Source organism: Aureobasidium namibiae (assembly GCF_000721765.1).
Source record: "Aureobasidium namibiae CBS 147.97 unplaced genomic scaffold scaffold_7, whole genome shotgun sequence".
NCBI lineage: Eukaryota > Fungi > Ascomycota > Dothideomycetes > Dothideales > Saccotheciaceae > Aureobasidium > Aureobasidium namibiae.
This window is the reverse complement of record NW_013581202.1, coordinates 450578-466521: the sequence shown is the minus strand read 5'-3', so window position 1 is coordinate 466521 and position 15944 is coordinate 450578. Positions and strand designations below refer to the sequence as shown.

Here is a 15944-nt window from a genome sequence, read left to right as displayed (position 1 = left end):
AACATTCGGCACGGGTTCACATGAGACTATGAGTTTAGATCTGTAGAGCGCAAATTCCATATTAGGATCCCTCGAGCCACATCCTCGTCCTTGAGGTATGTGTAGTGAGATGGACAAGTGCAGCGCGATCGGAGAAGGAGCAGCCATGACGTCGGAGTGCCAGCGATCATTATGATAGCTACCTAGGCACAACAGCGGAGGTGTTTCCCGACAGCTTCTATCATAGCTTCTTGTGCTGTCATCATCTACCTTCACTTCTACTTCCCATCTCTCTGCTCACATCATGTTCCGTGCCGGTGCTGCTCGCCAACTACGCGCCCTCAGCGGCCTGGGAGCCTCGGTTCCTCGTAGCTCGCAATTCTCCTCCAAGCTGTGCACCCTTTCGCAAGCAACTCGTCCTCTCGCAATCGGCAAGCCCGTGACGCTTGCTCTGGCACGCTATGCTAGCCAGCAGGCGCCAATGGACAAGATCAACAAAGAGGTGGAATCAAAACTCGGAAGTGAGAAGCTCAAGCCGGATCCCGACACTGTTAGCAGCACGTCGTCGACTCATCCCGTCTTTGGCGAAGTTGGCATGCCCGAGGACCAGCACAAGGATGCCGACATGATGGCTGGTGTCAAGAATGACATGGTAAGCGCCAATTCTTCTCTACATAGCGTCCAGCCGGCAGAATGATGACGTCCAATTCAGAAAGTCATCAAGGATACTTTCTCACTCGAAGGCGTTCCTCGCGAAGCCTATACTCTGGGAATGGCCGGTGTTCTTCCTTACCTCGGGACCTCTGTATCCACCATCTACTGCGCTTGGGAGATCACTCATGCGCACAACACTGGTTCCGGCTTCTTGATGAGCGAGCAGACTGCCGAGGCAGCTCTGCATGTTCTCGAGCCTCTCCAGGTTGGATATGGCGCTGTTGTAAGTCATGCTCTGGAACTTTCACTACTGATCAGCTTGTTGACCCCTTTCGCAGATCATCTCCTTCCTCGGCGCCATTCACTGGGGTCTGGAGTTCGCTGGTTACGGTGGACACCAAGGCTACAAGCGTTATGCTATTGGTGTCTGGACCCCCGCAGTCGCATGGCCCACCATCTTCCTCCCCGTTGAATACGCCCTGATCACCCAATTTGTCGCCTTCAACTTCCTCTACTACACAGACAGCCGCGCTTCCAAGAGGGGCTGGGCTCCTCCATGGTACGCTGTCTACCGCTTCGTCCTGACATTCATTGTGGGCGCCAGCATTGTCATGTCCTTGATCGGTAGAGGCCAAATCGCAGACCGCATTAACAAGTTGCCTGGTCCTGCTGACAGAGTTCGCGCACTTCGCGATGCTCAGGCACAGCAATTCTCCGAAGAGGAGGATGCTAAGCGCAACAAGGCTCTGAGTAAAAAGGATGAGGATGAGGAAGATGATGAAGAGTAGAAATCCAAACATCGCCATCGCTCACCTCACACTACTAAGAAGCCTCGTCCCTAGAGCAGTGCACGACGACAAGACCATTTGCTTCCTTAATGTATGTACCTCAAATGACTAGTTATTAATAAGGAAGCCAATCCTACACACAATCGATGAATGGAATGATTATCTCAAGGTGGCCTTGTCCAAACTTGACTTGAGTGTATGTTCAAATTATATATCAAGGCGACTATTAGGCCAGGTAAGGCCTCTAATTTGCTGAAAAGGATTGATTAGCAGTGTACGAGCCCGCACACTACAACATCAGGGGCACAGTCAGAGTTTGACTGTTCTCGGATCTCCTCGTTCACTGAGATGGCACTAGGAATCATCCGGCGTGTGTTTATATGAATGCCAATACGGAGACGATGGAGCACCTCAGTTTCCGAATCCTTAAGCTGACGAAGCCTCACTCGTGACCCTCGAAAACCGGGGCTGTCGATCTCGATTCGCCGTGGCTGTTCAGTGATCGGCATTCGAACTTTTTCAACTTTTGTGCCTTGCCGGCCGTGCATCTAAGGATCGTCGCTTCGACGTCTTGCTCGTTGTCTCCAAGCACGCGACAGAAATTCGGAAGGAAAAATACTTTGCTTGCCGCAGAAGAGCTTCAAAGCTGAACAAAACGCACAAGACAGCCGGATGAAGACAGCATTGTGAGGAAGAGCCTCATAGCCGTATCCAGCGGCCGGATAAATTGCTACAGTGGAGTGGAGGACGGTCTATTCGGCATCCCCGTGGGAATCGATACCACCGAGTGTAGCCCCGAGAGGCTTGCAGTCCCGAAGACGGAAATGTTAGTGGGGAGGATGGTGGGGTTCGCCATGGACATGGTGAAGCGTGTGTGAAGTCATGTTGCCCAGCGTTAACAGCACGTCCATCGCTGAGAAAACTCACTTAACTCTGGTTCCCTCACCTCTCTCTTTCTCTCTCCTGCCACCCAGCTCATTGCTGTAACCTCTGATACCCCCTCGAATTATTCCGTCTTTTTCCGCTTGCCGAGCGACTTTCACCCATACGTCAGCGACGAATTTTGGTTTCCACTGCATCGAGACCGACGACTACGCAAATTCATTTTTGCGTCACTGCAACAAATAAGAGACTCTCGTCGCTTTACGATTGACACAGAACACAAGCACTACATCCAAAATGGACGGCTCAAAAGACATCCCCAACATCGACAAGAACCCTCAGCAGCAACCAGATCCTGTTTTGAAGAAGGCTTCTGCTCCCGCCGATGCAAAGCCCAAAGTCAGGACCGAGTCCAAGTCTGGTGCTACAAGACCGCCGTTGAACAGATTCACCACCAGCCACGAAAATGTGTTGCAAGAGAACTTCATCGGCGCAATTGACCAAGGAACCACTTCGTCTAGATTTATCATCTTCGACGGAGTCGGCGAGCCTGTAGCAATGCACCAGATCGAATTTGAGCAAAAGTACCCCGAATCTGGGTAAGTCTCATAACTTGCTCTGTTACCTTTGCAGCAACGATATTAACAGCAATCGCAGTTGGCACGAGCACGATCCCTGGGAACTTGTCTCTTCGGTAGAAACCTGTATCGAGGAGGCTACCAAAAAGTTCCTCGAAAAGGGCCACAAGGTCTCGGATATCAAGGCAATCGGTCTGACCAACCAGAGAGAAACAACTTTGGTCTGGGACGCAGAGACTGGAGAGCCTTTGCACAATGCCATCGCCTGGCCCGATACCAGAACCAAAGGTCTTGTCCGTGAGTTCAAGGAGCGCAAGGGCGATCAGAACTTGTCCGAGATCTGTGGTATTCCCCTCTCGACATACCCATCCTGCCTTAAGCTCGTTTGGATGCTGCGCCACGTTCCCGAGGTCCAACAAGCCTACGACGAGGGTCGCCTGTGCTTCGGTACTGTCGACACCTGGTTGATCTACAACCTCAACGGAGGAAAAGAGAAGAACGTATACGTCACAGATTCTACAAACGCTTCAAGAACTATGTTCATGAACCTGCACACCTGTCAATATGACGATAAGCTTCTTGCATTCTTCGACCTTGACCGCAACAAGCTCAGATTGCCCAAGATCGTTCCTTCATCCTGCGCAGAAGCGTACGGTACTCTCGCCAGGGGTACCCTGAAGGGAATGAGAATCGCAGGCTGTCTTGGTGACCAGTCCTCGGCGCTGGTCGGTCAACAAGGCTTCACTCCCGGCTCTGCCAAAAACACATACGGTATGCACCACATCCAACTCATCTTTTCAGTTCGACGTGCTAACACATCTGACAGGAACGGGTTGTTTTCTGCTCTACAACGTTGGCGAGAAGCCCACTATTTCCACTCACGGTCTGCTCGCGACGGTAGCCTACGATTTTGGACGCAACAGAAAGCCAGTATACGCTCTCGAGGGTTCCGTAGCCGTCGCTGGTTCCGGTGTCAAATTCCTGATGAACAACATGGGTTTCATCGCCCATGCCGAGAAAGTGTCAGAGCTCGCCTCCACCGTCGACGACAACGGCGGTCTCGTCTTCGTCACCGCCTTCTCTGGTCTCTTTGCACCATACTGGATTGATGATGCAAAGGGTACCATCTTCGGTATCACTCAGCACACACAAAGAGGTCACATTGCACGAGCTACTCTCGAAGCCACCTGTTTCCAAACAAAGGCTATCCTCGACGCTATGGAGAAGGACAGTGGACACGCCCTGTCAGACTTGGCCGTCGATGGCGGTATGAGTAACTCGAACATTTGCATGCAGGTAAGCTTAAAAGGAGCGATGCGACCAAGAAACACATGACTAATTTCATCACCAGACACAAGCGAACATTATTGGTATTCCCGTCAACCGCCCCGCTATGCGCGAAACCACCGCTTTGGGAGCTGCCATTGCCGCCGGCTTCGCTGTCGACATCTGGAAAGAGTTCAGTGAGCTTAAGGCCATCAACCAAAAGAACCGTATGGTCTTCGAGCCCGAGGTCACTCCCGAAGAGGGCGAAAAGATGTTCAAGAAGTGGGATCGAGCTGTCAGCATGTGTCGCGGTTGGCTTGACGTGGACGAGGTCACCGAGAGCTAGAACTGCAGCATCGATTGCCGTTTGTAATGAGGAGGGATGTTACGATAATACTGTTTTGAGTTCTCGGAGGGATTTGCTTCGAATGGCATACTGTTTGATACCCTTGTCATGGGCTCACGATGTCGAAGGGAAGTTTTGGAGTTGCATACACATGATTTGTCAAGCCTTTACAGCATAAAGAAGATACATTAGAAGGAATTAGATTGTCATGATTTCTATTCAATTCTTCGTGCGACTCGAGTCTGCTTCTGCTTCTGCTTCTAGCCGATAGAGAACAACCACATCTGAATTCTAGACATAACTGCTACTCGAGTCACCTCGGGACCATAGCCTGGCTTTCATCTCTAGGATCCTCTTGTGTGTTCGAGTTTCATCGTCCTGTTCGCTTCACAGTCCAGCTGTTTCCCGATATCGCCTGGATTGGAACGTGGCTGGTAAGAGAGAAGGCTCCATGCCGCTGCGGATCGCTTCTTCCGACGGCACCGACGCCTCTTCCGCAACCTTCCCCTGGGGAGAACGGATCCCTCAAAGGTTAAAAGCGCCAACAGCTGCATCCCTCGCTTTCGAGATTTGAAAATGTCGACCAGGAACTGGGAGTGGATCCATCTTGCATTTCAATATATCTCCAACGATTTTGAGATGCCACTCATTCTTTTCCTTTCACAGGGCCAGATAGCAGACAAATCGTCTCTCTGAACATTCTCGGCGAAGCATACAAACCTCGAGTTTCACCACATGACATTTCACCTGACAATTTAACCCTCGTACGACTGCTACGTCAACACATGCAGGACATGCAAAACATTTGCTGGTGGCACCCGCATCCCGGCTAACACTGATTGACCTCCATTGGCGCCTAACACATTCCGCGCGCCTGTTCCTGAGGCTCCAACGAGCCGAGGGCCTGACAATGACAACAACACACTGACACGACAGGTCTCCAAATAACGTGTCAACCGCTGGTGGTTGGTTCAGCGGTACGGCACGAAAGACGGTAACACGATCAAAACGCCATCCTGCAGGCCTCTCAAGGAACGCCATGCTTGCTCTCTTTTGCCAAAAAGCACGTTGCATGCAGCAGAGGTCTCCGAGCCCGGATTTCGGTGCGGCGGTCAAGGGTGCGCGATTTGCTTTGCATTGGCGTCAACCTGAGCGTCCCTGTCCATCGGTCAACGGTCAAAGTTGCGTCAATGTCGAGTATGTGATTGGAACAACTTGTCAAGAGGATTGACGTACTAGGCTAGTCTGGATTTCGTGCATCAGCGAGCAGCGGGAGTGGTATGGTTCTCTTCTTGCTTTCTCGCTTGACCGGGGCACATCGGTGGTACAATGAACATAATGAGGTGTTTCGAAGTGTCCGTCGAGAACAGGTCAGTGGAAAGTTCTGCTTGCTACCAGTCTTCTCAGCTTTGCTTGCTTCAATCTCATGTGGTTCTGTGATTTGAAACCGGCCAGAAAACAAACTTGTCTCGATTTGTGGCAAAGGCTGGCAGCATACAGATGGTTGTCTGATCTGAACAAATCGTCCTCGAACAGATTCGAGCATTATATATCATCTTGGCTTATCCCCTCGACCTGTTCTCCCCTTGTCAACCACCTGGATTCGATCAATTCACCTCCAAGACACATTGCCTCTTCATCAATCTACTTGGTTTCGATTACTCTGATCTCACCTATATAATTTCTACTCGAACATCATGTGTGATTACACAAAGGTCGAATACTGCTGTGGCCACCTACGATACACCGTACGTGCCTGGTGTGTCAGATATCAGGAGTCACACAAACGTTGTCCTCCCAACGTCGTTGCCCAGTAAGTCTTGCCTCAGCTTACACAACTCATGATCTCTTCTGACACCGTCTTCGTAGTGAATACAGATTTGAGGAACCATGCGGTATGATCTCCAGACATAGAATCATACACCATATCGAGGAATCTGGGAGATGCTGACTATTGATCTTTTCAGGTGACTGCAAACCGCCTGCGCCACGATATGCTTACAAGGCCAAAGTCAGCAGCAGGAAGGGATGACCACCACCACAAGAATAACAATACGGTCCTCATTTTGCGTCTCAACCTGTGAATGTCTACTTCTAGACCACTGGATCACAGAACATCGGTCTCTTTTTCTATCTTCGTCGGACTCAAGGTGTACGGATTCGCAGGACAAAAGACGTCGCTCCAATCCAGCAAACGCGCAGATATACCCTTTTCATTTTGCAGTCAATTTTCTTTGGGTCAATGACAGGAGACGAACATCATGATTCATGACATCTTACAAAAATTGCAATTTGTTTCTTCTACCTCATCTCCTCTAAGCTGCTGGTCCGTTTCTCGCCCTCGTCTTCGAAAGTCAAAAGCTCCCATGAACCAGGATACATCAAACACGATCAGCTGCATTACTCTCCACATTACCGATCTTGCGCAATCTCAATGTGCGGATGCCTCCGCACGGTCATAAGCTGATCAATGTTTTCTGTGCAACGTATCACAGGAGTCAAAGCCAACATCATATGGTAAGTGCGTTGTGTTTTATCTCAGATCTGCATAAGAAACGATGCCCACATGGTGCACCATCCAGCGTAGTCAAAACCAGATGGAAGCGTCCGTTCGTAAAATCTTCAGTTAGCGAGTGAATGTTGGTCAGCACTTGAGACGAGGCAGAATGAGCAAGAAAGCACGAACTCAGATACATAATAGGGAAAGCACGAGTGCTATATTGAACCCAACAAAATGCAGAAGAGTGTCAGAAACCGGCGCGCTTACCATTCTAGAGGCTTCTACGGTCACCAGATGCATCACAATTGAACCTGACTCTTGGTTGAACGACCATTTCTCACGGTCAACTTACTCTACCTATCGATTCTCTGTACGAATCCGACGCTGTCAGTTTAGAAGCGGAAAACGCATTCGAAGTATCTTTCTGTTACCTGTCAAATACGACCTGTCACCTGCCAGATTAATGATGCCAATTAATCTGGCTTACATCCGGATCTTCTTCTTCTAGAACAACCATTACGGCAGACTCGGCAGAGCTTTCATTCCAACAGCTCAGTGCACCCAAAAAGCAGCGAGGCATCAAGAAAAACATCTCTACATGATGCGCAAAGACTTCAACAAGGACACGCTACACTTTGAATCTGTCCCTCAGGCTCAATGCGGATACTTGCGGAAAAGATATTGAGATCTCAAAGATGCGGTCTGCAAAGATCCATGTTCTTCCATCAACCGAGCATCTGATGCCGGCACAAAAGCAGAGGAAAAAACGGAGAAGCACTGCAGTGCTGTCTCCACCGATCCGGAAAATAATATCATGCAATGTGGAACGTTCCATCCCGACTGCAAGGTCGTCGATCGTATATGCATGCATATGACATGGCGTCTAGCGGTGTCGGCTGCTTAGGAGTGAGTGGAGACCATACCCTCCTTTGACCCGTCGTCGTTTGACAGGTCCCCAAGAATATGCGCTTCATACTTCCATCGTTGCTGGTTATGAGAAATGAAGATGAGATTCGTTGTGAATTTGTAGCCAGACGACTGTCACGATTCAGAGACGCCACTTAGCGCTCTCTGCTTCAACGGGTTAAAGCAGTGACTCGAGTCCTCTCAGCTGACCATGGTCGGTACATAGCTTGATACCTACGTTGTGGTAGAGCTGGTTGTTGCTGCAGAGTCGTCTGGAAAGCTCGAAGGTATCACGATGCTGATGTGCTTGATATGTATGATGGCAACAGATAGCTCTTACTAACCTGATGCCATTCTTTGTGCTCATCTGTTCTCAACGCTTGCGGCTCTTAGCCTGAATCATACATGGTCTGTGCTGTGCATCGGAGCTGAGGGGATGACCCTGCTCTCCAATATCGACGTGGAGAACACTTGTTGGTGTGGCACCAGACCTGGTTACGGCTTGATGGATGATATTCTAGAGTACTGGCATCCATACCCGAGGGGTCTCGTATTAAGCCTATGTGATTTGAGCATGATATCGCTCCACATCATGATCCCGAGCTTTCTAGTCAATTTCCAGAGCAAATCACACACATTGACACCTCAACACAATGTCGCGAGTAAGGCGCACCTGGCCGGATGCACTGAAACGCAGGCTCACACCATCCTAGAGGGATAATCGACCAAGTGTAAAGCAAGTCAGAACGCCTGACAAACAGTAGTATAACTACAATATCCGATCTAAACTTCAAGACGCTATTCGGACATACTGTTATTTCCGCATCTCCATGTAGCCCCTCCTCTGTTTAGCCGCCGTCATGATGAGTACAAGTACCAGCGTTTGGCCGCCGAAAGGTGTTCGCGCACCTTTCACCGAGTCTCACCGGACGTCTACACCGCATCTATATCATCAACATGTCAGACCAGAAGGATCCGGTACTCGAGAAGATCGAAAACACCAAGGCCGTCTACAGACGCTTGGGCAAGAGCGGGCTGCGGGTTTCTGTGCCTATTCTCGGTGCTATGTCTTTCGGCGACCCAGCATGGCAACCCTGGATCCTGGACGAAGAAGCATCGCTTCCACTACTCAAAGCGGCCTACGACAAGGGCATACAGACGTGGGACACGGCGAACATCTATAGCAATGGTGTAAGCGAGACGATCATTGGCAAGGCCATCAAGAAATACCAGATTCCTAGAGAGAAAATTGTCATCCTGAGCAAGTGCTTCGCCTATATCGGCGAGGAACCTGGAATCAAGACTATGACTTACGGCCAGAAGATCGCCGAGTCACCAGACTACGTCAACCAAGGAGGCCTTTCACGAACTGCCATCTTCAATGCCGTCAACAAGTCACTCAAGCGTTTGGACCTGGAATATCTTGACTTGCTCCAGATTCATCGTTTTGACCCCAACACACCAATCGAAGAAACCATGGAAGCACTACACGATCTGGTTCGCTCCGGCAAAGTTCGTTACATTGGTGCAAGTTCCATGTGGACTTACCAGTTCTGCATGATGCAGGCTTGTGCCGACAAGAACGGTTGGACGAAGTTCATTAGCATGCAAAATCAGTACAGTCTTCTGTATCGCGAGGAAGAACGTGAGATGAACAAGTATTGCGATGCAACTGGCGTTGGACTCATTCCTGTAAGTTTATGCAATGGAACTTCTCGACAAGTCGCTAACAATATTTCAGTGGGCCCCTCTCTGTCGTGGGCATCTCGCCCGTCCAGCATCAGCAGCTGGAAGCACCACGAGGTCTTCCAAAGAGGCCGAGGGCCTAGCCGGTACCTCCGAAGTTGATGTCAAGACTATTGGGCGCGTACAAGAGATTGCAGAGAAAAAGGGCTGGAAGATGGCACATGTCGCCCTGGCATGGATCAACAAGCGAGTATCCAGTCCCATCATCGGTTTCTCGAGCGTCGAGCGTATGGATGAGGCACTGGGCGCCAATGACAAGACTTTGACCGACGAGGAAGAAAAATACCTCGAAGAGCTCTATCAACCAAGAAACATTGTCGGACATTCTTGAGAAGGTTGGAAGCCAAGCGACGAGGTGGCGTTCTGTGTCTTGGAAACACGTTGCTGGAGAGACTTGATTAGCATTCCTCGAGACAGATGCCAGACAAGTCAACACACATACGTTTATCATAAGTTCAGTCGCGCGTGCAGGTTTCTCTTTTGATTCACCACTCTTTATCAGAATCATCGAAACAAAAATGGCTCGACTTCGCGATAGCCCAGTGAAAGATGTTGAGAAGAAAGAGTCGCCTAAAAAGAAAGCATCGCCCGAGAAGAGCGGTATTACGAAGAAAACACCAGTCAAGTCCCCTGCGAAAAGAGGGAGGAAGGAATCACCCGGTTCACCTCTAACAAGCAGGACGTCCCGATCGCAATCAGCGACTCGCCGACCAAGTGTGAAGCTAGCAAACTCGGAGACCGATCACAGTGTGCGTAGAAAGGTCCGGCCTGAGGTACTCAAGCACCCGTTTCGTCCTGTTCGAGCGAATATCTCAAGCGACGACTTGGTAGAGACCTCAGTACCAAAAGCAAAATTACCACGCAACTACTGGATTGCAAATCAAGAAGAGCTCATGCCTCCATGGATAGCGTGCTCGGGTTTTGTACCACCGGCCATGGTCGAATTCTTGATGCGCTGTAAAAAGAGAACGGCTCTTGGAGTCAAGTGGAAGAAGGGCGACAAGATCACGAACATGGAGGGTGCCATGCATACATTTGTGACCTCTATCGAGCTGGCCTGGCTGCATGGCGAGAGAGGGTACAACAAAGGACATACCTTCACACCCTATCCTCCAAGCGGCAAATTCAGAACTGGTCGACAAGTCCTGATAAGCAACATGATTCACCAAGACTTCGAGACGGATGAGGTGATGATGAAAGTGTCTGCTTTGGCCGACACCAAGACAACTCTCACCGCGGACTTCGATATTCCTCAGAGCAAGGAGAAGCAGTTAGATGATGTTCGAGACAAGTACGACGACTGCCTCCGTCGACTTCTTGTTTACAATCTGACTGCGGATGGACAACTTCCAAGCATCGAGGCAGGCAGCGCCAGTGCCATGTCACGCTCCCAAGCCAAAACTTTTCTAGCCGACAAGATCTTGAAAGTCTCCTGCAATGACATCCTGGAAAAGGTCAGAAACAAGTTCTTCTGGATGTCGGCCAAGTCCAAAAAGAACAGCCCATTGCTTTCGCTAGAGATCCTGGTCACGACTGCATACCATCAGTTCCGTAACGAAATGGATGCCCTCGAGAGAATATGCAAACATCAAGGTTACATCTACACTTTCTCGGCACCGAACATCTTCATCGGAGAGTTTGGTAGCAAAGATGGTCTGATGGCGTGCATATATGCTGCTGGGCTCAAGCACTATCTCCAGACCACGAAGCTCGAAAAGATGCGCGTTTTCCAAATGCCCGAAGTGCCGGGAGAATGGACGTCGATGATGAGAGCGGCTTTAAAGGTGGTACCAAAGGTGCGGGTGATGACAAAACAAGAGCTGTACAGCAACGAGCACTCTTCCGATACCTACAGCCCACCATATGCAGGCACTATGCTCGTGTTGCACAATTGCTCGGATGGCTTTGGACAGAATATTCAGTACGAAGTTGGTGCCGGAAGTCTTGATGCTATCATCGGACGCTTTACGAGTGCAGCAGGAAGCCTACTTAACGACCGCGAGGACCTTGTAAGCATGGTCTGGATGCATTCCGAGTCATGATTCGAGGTCAATGGTACCGAAGAGGGGAGATGATTTGCCTTGTGTTTGCTCTGCAGTTGCGGCCGTGAGATGGTCACATGCATGTCAGTTTTCGAAAGTACCTTTGATAGTCGTCGCCCCGTTATGCGAGATTTAGTGCCTCGTCAGCGCCCATTCTTCCGAGGGTTGTGGTTGCTCTCTCCAGGTTGGCGTGATTCGGCGTCATTGGACCCAAAGCTTCCCTGACAAAGCTCGCGTGTCCAGCTCGCAAAGCTGCAAACACGACGAATTTGCAACCTCATAGAATTGTCGCTCCGCATTGAATTGTAACACAATCTCCCCTGAGGATCCGTCAATAATTGCTTTTGAAGTGTGTTTCAAAGGTCCGCAGGTACAAGGTGGCATAAGGTTTCCCCCGCATCCTGGAAGCGCTCTAGCGTGACTACCCCGGACTCGACGTTGGCATGCCTGAGAGAGGGCCGATGTGCCGCTGGTCTCGTGCTCAGTGGGATGATCACCTTGAGAGCTCCGTGACAGAGCTATCCAAACTTGGCTGAGAGCTTGAGCAAGGACGACCTGTGGCAGTCCAGTGAAAGGCAACCGTCAGACAACCCCGCACGGCGTGACTGCTGTCTAGGTATTTCTACACTCGACTCCCTCAGCTCTTGCTCTCTCCTTCTTTCTCTTCTCAAGATTGCCTTGTAATCATCAAGTCGGTCTTATTCACGCTCCCATCAGCTTGCCTACCAATCCAACAGCTTTCAAGCTTATTCCCTAAGCTTCAAACCCTTCAATTCCAACCATGTCTGCCGAGATTGAACACCCCCTCACCAGACTCGACTCTGCCGTCTCTGACACCACCTACGAGCCTGGCCACGAGAAGCAGATCAAGCACCGCAGAACCAGTAGCACTGTCTCTGGAGTGTTCAGAATCGAAGATCTAGGTAAGTTCGCAATTGTGAACTCTTCTTGCCGCCTCGCATGTCTCTGACTGTGTCTGCAGAAGCGGAAAAGGTCGAGCTGCAACTAGCGCCGGAAACACAGAAACTTGGATGGTAAGTTCTCCTTGATATGTCGATGTTGCTTCGATGCCTTTTCAACATGGCGTCGTTATGTCGTGTGCTGTTGGCTCCACATGCTAATAACGTCCAGGAAGCTAAACAAGAACCCAAACACAATCGACGACAAGGATGTGTTAAAAAAGTTCCTCACCACGCCACCAGTCAAGAAGATCGACCTACACTTCCCACTCGGACTCAACGTGACCGCCCGTAACCTCAAGGGCGTGACGATCAAGGATGCCGTAGATGCCATCTACAAGCAGTTCAAGAAGAAGGTACGTCTTGCGTCGCTCATCTTCACTCTTGTATAGTATCGAGTCTAACCACTGCTGTGATACAGGAGGACGACGATATGGGCGAGAACCCTTACCTCGCTGGCTTCGAGTGGGATAAAGAAGAGTCATGGACGACCCTCATCGTCCATCAGAAGAAAACTCCCGGAACCAACGACGGTGCCCCCAGCGGAGGCAGCAAGAAGAAGGGCAAGAAGGGCCAGAAGGAAGAGGTTGACCCTCTCCTGATCTAAACGCCATGATGGTGTTGATCCCTAGATGGGTGACCTCAGTCTCTTCTTGCTCCGCCTAACTCTCTTTCACTTCATTAACCGCGGGCCGGGATACTGAGAGACATGTTGTCGTTGTTGACTTGCTCAGAGAGCATATCCATATTGTGTTGTATTCATTAAGATCATCGGGCTCGGGGTCGTTTGCTAATGCATCCTGGCGGCTCGTCTTGCTCATGTATTGCTCTTCTCCATCCTACTTTTTCTCTCTCTTGATTCCCATGCTCTTGCTTTGATATCCGAGTGTTGTGTCTGGTTGCTGAAGTGTCCAGTGAGAGTGTATCAGGATGTCGAACAAAGGCAGCAGAAAATTGGCGCGTCGCTGTTCTTGCTGAGAGGACCCATCGACCCAACGCCCGAAGTTCTTCCATGGTCTGAGCCTCATCCTCATTCGACAATGATCATTTAGATGATACTTGCTCTCACATCAGCAACCATTTAATGTCCGCTATCCCAGATTATCAGTCAGAGGACACGATGGACCAAAACGATGATGCTGGCGCCAAGAATCAATATACACTCGTAACTCGTAGGCTTGATACGCTTCTCCCGCGAAGATTCAGAGTCACGACCTCACTATAAAATGGCACAATAGTTGCCAGACTAGAGATGTGTCCAAGGAGAGCCTGTAGTACATCACTTCTCAATGCACACTGTTCCGATGCTCAAAAGTATCATGCATTTTTGTAGCTGTATGCGTTACATACTCTCACACATGGGGAGGACGTGGTCCGAGGCAGGTTCTTACTCCGCTTTCCTTATCGTGGACATCGCATCTGGTTTCCCAAACGAGATATTGAAGGTGGAGACAAATACATACAAAACATACCACAACTGCTTTCTTCGACAATTACTTCCAATCGACTCGTCTTGCAACCTGATCCCGCATAAATTGTCTCGTCATGGAAGAAAGAGCCAAAATACCCGTCACCTTACCACTGCCAAATCCAACCACATCGTATTGGCAAGACCCGCCAGATGAGATAGCGGATTTACAAAGCACAGAACATCTACCAGAATATGTCGACTACATCATCATCGGCAGTGGCATTAGTGGTGCATCTATTGCCTACAATCTTCTTGAAATAAAACCTGGCAGCAGCATCTTGATGCTAGAGGCGAGACAAGCCTGCAGTGGAGCCACAGGTCGAAACGGTAAGAATTAGTTGTGCTTCCCAAGACCGGTTTAGCAATAGACTGATGGGGATGTGTTCAGGTGGTCACACAAAAGCAGCGAATTATCGTAGTTTCCTCGACCACGAAGCCGAACACGGCCTCGAAGACGCCACCAAAATCGCTCGTCTCGCATACGCCAATATCACAGCAACCCATTCATTAGCCCGCGAACTGAACATCGATTGTGCATCCACACCCTGCGATACCGTAGACATCATCTACGATGCCGGAAACCTCGCAAAGGGCAAAAAAGCCATTGCCAGAATGCAAGAAACCATGGGTACTGATGACCCAGCTGCAAAGTATGAGATCTTGTCTGCTGAAGAAGCAAAGGCGAGATATCATACTCCCGATGCTCTAGGAGCGTTTGTGTATGAAGGTGGGAGTATAAGTTCGTATCGCTTTACCATTGGGATACTAAAGCACTGTCTGGAGAAGGGTCTGAACTTACAAAATAACACGCCAGTCGATGCTATCAAGCAAGCGGACAACTTCAACCCACAGTCGCCGAGATGGATGGCACAGACGGCAAGAGGCAAGGTCCAGACTGCCAACTTGGTGATAGCCACGAATGGGTATACCGCACATTTGTTGCCGCAGATGCAGGGTATCATTGTTCCTCTGCGCGGGCAAATTACAGCACAGAGACCGGGGTCTAGATTGCCTGGCTTGGATGCGACTTACTCTTTCATCTACAGCCATGGATACGAATACATGATCACTCGACCGTCAGGAACGCCAGACGCCGGCACGATCATCATTGGTGGTGGATTGCGAGAGCTGCCCAACGGCGGCGCATCCGAATTTGGAAACACCTTGGATACAGACTTGAACAAGGACATTTCGACCTACCTTTACGATTGCACAGCGAGGTGCTTCGGGCACAACTGGGGATCTGACGCAAAGGAAGGGAGGATCGTCAAGGAATGGTCAGGGGTCATGGGTACTAGTGCTGATGGCCTACCGTATGTTGGAGCAATGCCCAACATGCCTGGTGTCTTCATGTGTGCTAGTTTCAACGGTCACGGCATGGTGATGTGTCTCAAATCTGCACAGGCGCTGGTCGGCATGATGGAGGAAGACGGAGATGTAGAGTGGTTCCCAAAGGCGCTTGTGGTGACTGCTCAGAGGTTCGAGAAGAGATTCCAGGGGAGGTTGGATATGCGTGCGCCTGGCGAGGCTCTGTTTAACGATCGATCGGCTGTAAACAAGTAACGTAACGTGACGATTCGACGACGGAGACTGGAAAGCGGTTATGAAAGATAGAAAAAAAAGTCGTTGCGGCACTATGCGCGCCTCGGACATGATATTTTGGAAGCCTCTGAGCAATGATTTTCATGTTTTTATAAGAAAGTCGCAGTGCCTTTTGTAACGGGGGGAGAAAAAAGAACAAGCCCATGTCCGATTTTTGGGGGGGTGTAACATTCAAAGCGCCGCAGTAATATTGCTCACCACGCGCCCGTTCCATTCATTGACCGC

The 15944-nt window shown here is 50.0% G+C and overlaps 6 protein-coding genes across 6 annotated transcripts; all 6 read left to right on the top strand.

Annotated features, from left to right (window-relative positions):
• Nucleotides 1-283: 283 nt before the first annotated feature.
• M436DRAFT_81254 (uncharacterized protein) lies at nt 284-1421 on the top strand (the record flags this gene model as incomplete). The annotated part of the gene is made up of 3 exons (XM_013572824.1): nt 284-631; nt 692-916; nt 972-1421. The coding sequence occupies 3 exons, from the start codon at nt 284-286 to the stop codon at nt 1419-1421; spliced, it is 1023 nt and encodes a 340-aa protein (XP_013428278.1).
• Nucleotides 1422-2600: 1179 nt separating this feature from the next.
• M436DRAFT_45228 (glycerol kinase) lies at nt 2601-4493 on the top strand (the record flags this gene model as incomplete). The annotated part of the gene is made up of 4 exons (XM_013572538.1): nt 2601-2902; nt 2961-3652; nt 3708-4177; nt 4233-4493. 4 exons carry the CDS (start codon nt 2601-2603, stop codon nt 4491-4493), a joined length of 1725 nt encoding a protein of 574 aa, XP_013427992.1.
• A 4363-nt stretch (nt 4494-8856) lies between these two features.
• Nucleotides 8857-9976, top strand: M436DRAFT_72233 (Aldo/keto reductase; the record flags this gene model as incomplete). The annotated part of the gene is made up of 2 exons (XM_013572744.1): nt 8857-9591; nt 9641-9976. The coding sequence occupies 2 exons, from the start codon at nt 8857-8859 to the stop codon at nt 9974-9976; spliced, it is 1071 nt and encodes a 356-aa protein (XP_013428198.1).
• A 187-nt stretch (nt 9977-10163) lies between these two features.
• On the top strand, nt 10164-11687 carry M436DRAFT_81251 (uncharacterized protein; the record flags this gene model as incomplete). Its single annotated transcript, XM_013572823.1, has 1 exon — nt 10164-11687. One exon carries the CDS (start codon nt 10164-10166, stop codon nt 11685-11687), a length of 1524 nt encoding a protein of 507 aa, XP_013428277.1.
• A 781-nt stretch (nt 11688-12468) lies between these two features.
• M436DRAFT_63185 (uncharacterized protein) lies at nt 12469-13253 on the top strand (the record flags this gene model as incomplete). The annotated part of the gene is made up of 4 exons (XM_013572660.1): nt 12469-12610; nt 12670-12721; nt 12819-13002; nt 13068-13253. The coding sequence occupies 4 exons, from the start codon at nt 12469-12471 to the stop codon at nt 13251-13253; spliced, it is 564 nt and encodes a 187-aa protein (XP_013428114.1).
• Nucleotides 13254-14191: 938 nt separating this feature from the next.
• On the top strand, nt 14192-15680 carry M436DRAFT_44632 (FAD dependent oxidoreductase; the record flags this gene model as incomplete). The annotated part of the gene is made up of 2 exons (XM_013572430.1): nt 14192-14444; nt 14506-15680. The coding sequence occupies 2 exons, from the start codon at nt 14192-14194 to the stop codon at nt 15678-15680; spliced, it is 1428 nt and encodes a 475-aa protein (XP_013427884.1).
• Between the last annotated feature and the right edge of the window lie 264 nt (nt 15681-15944).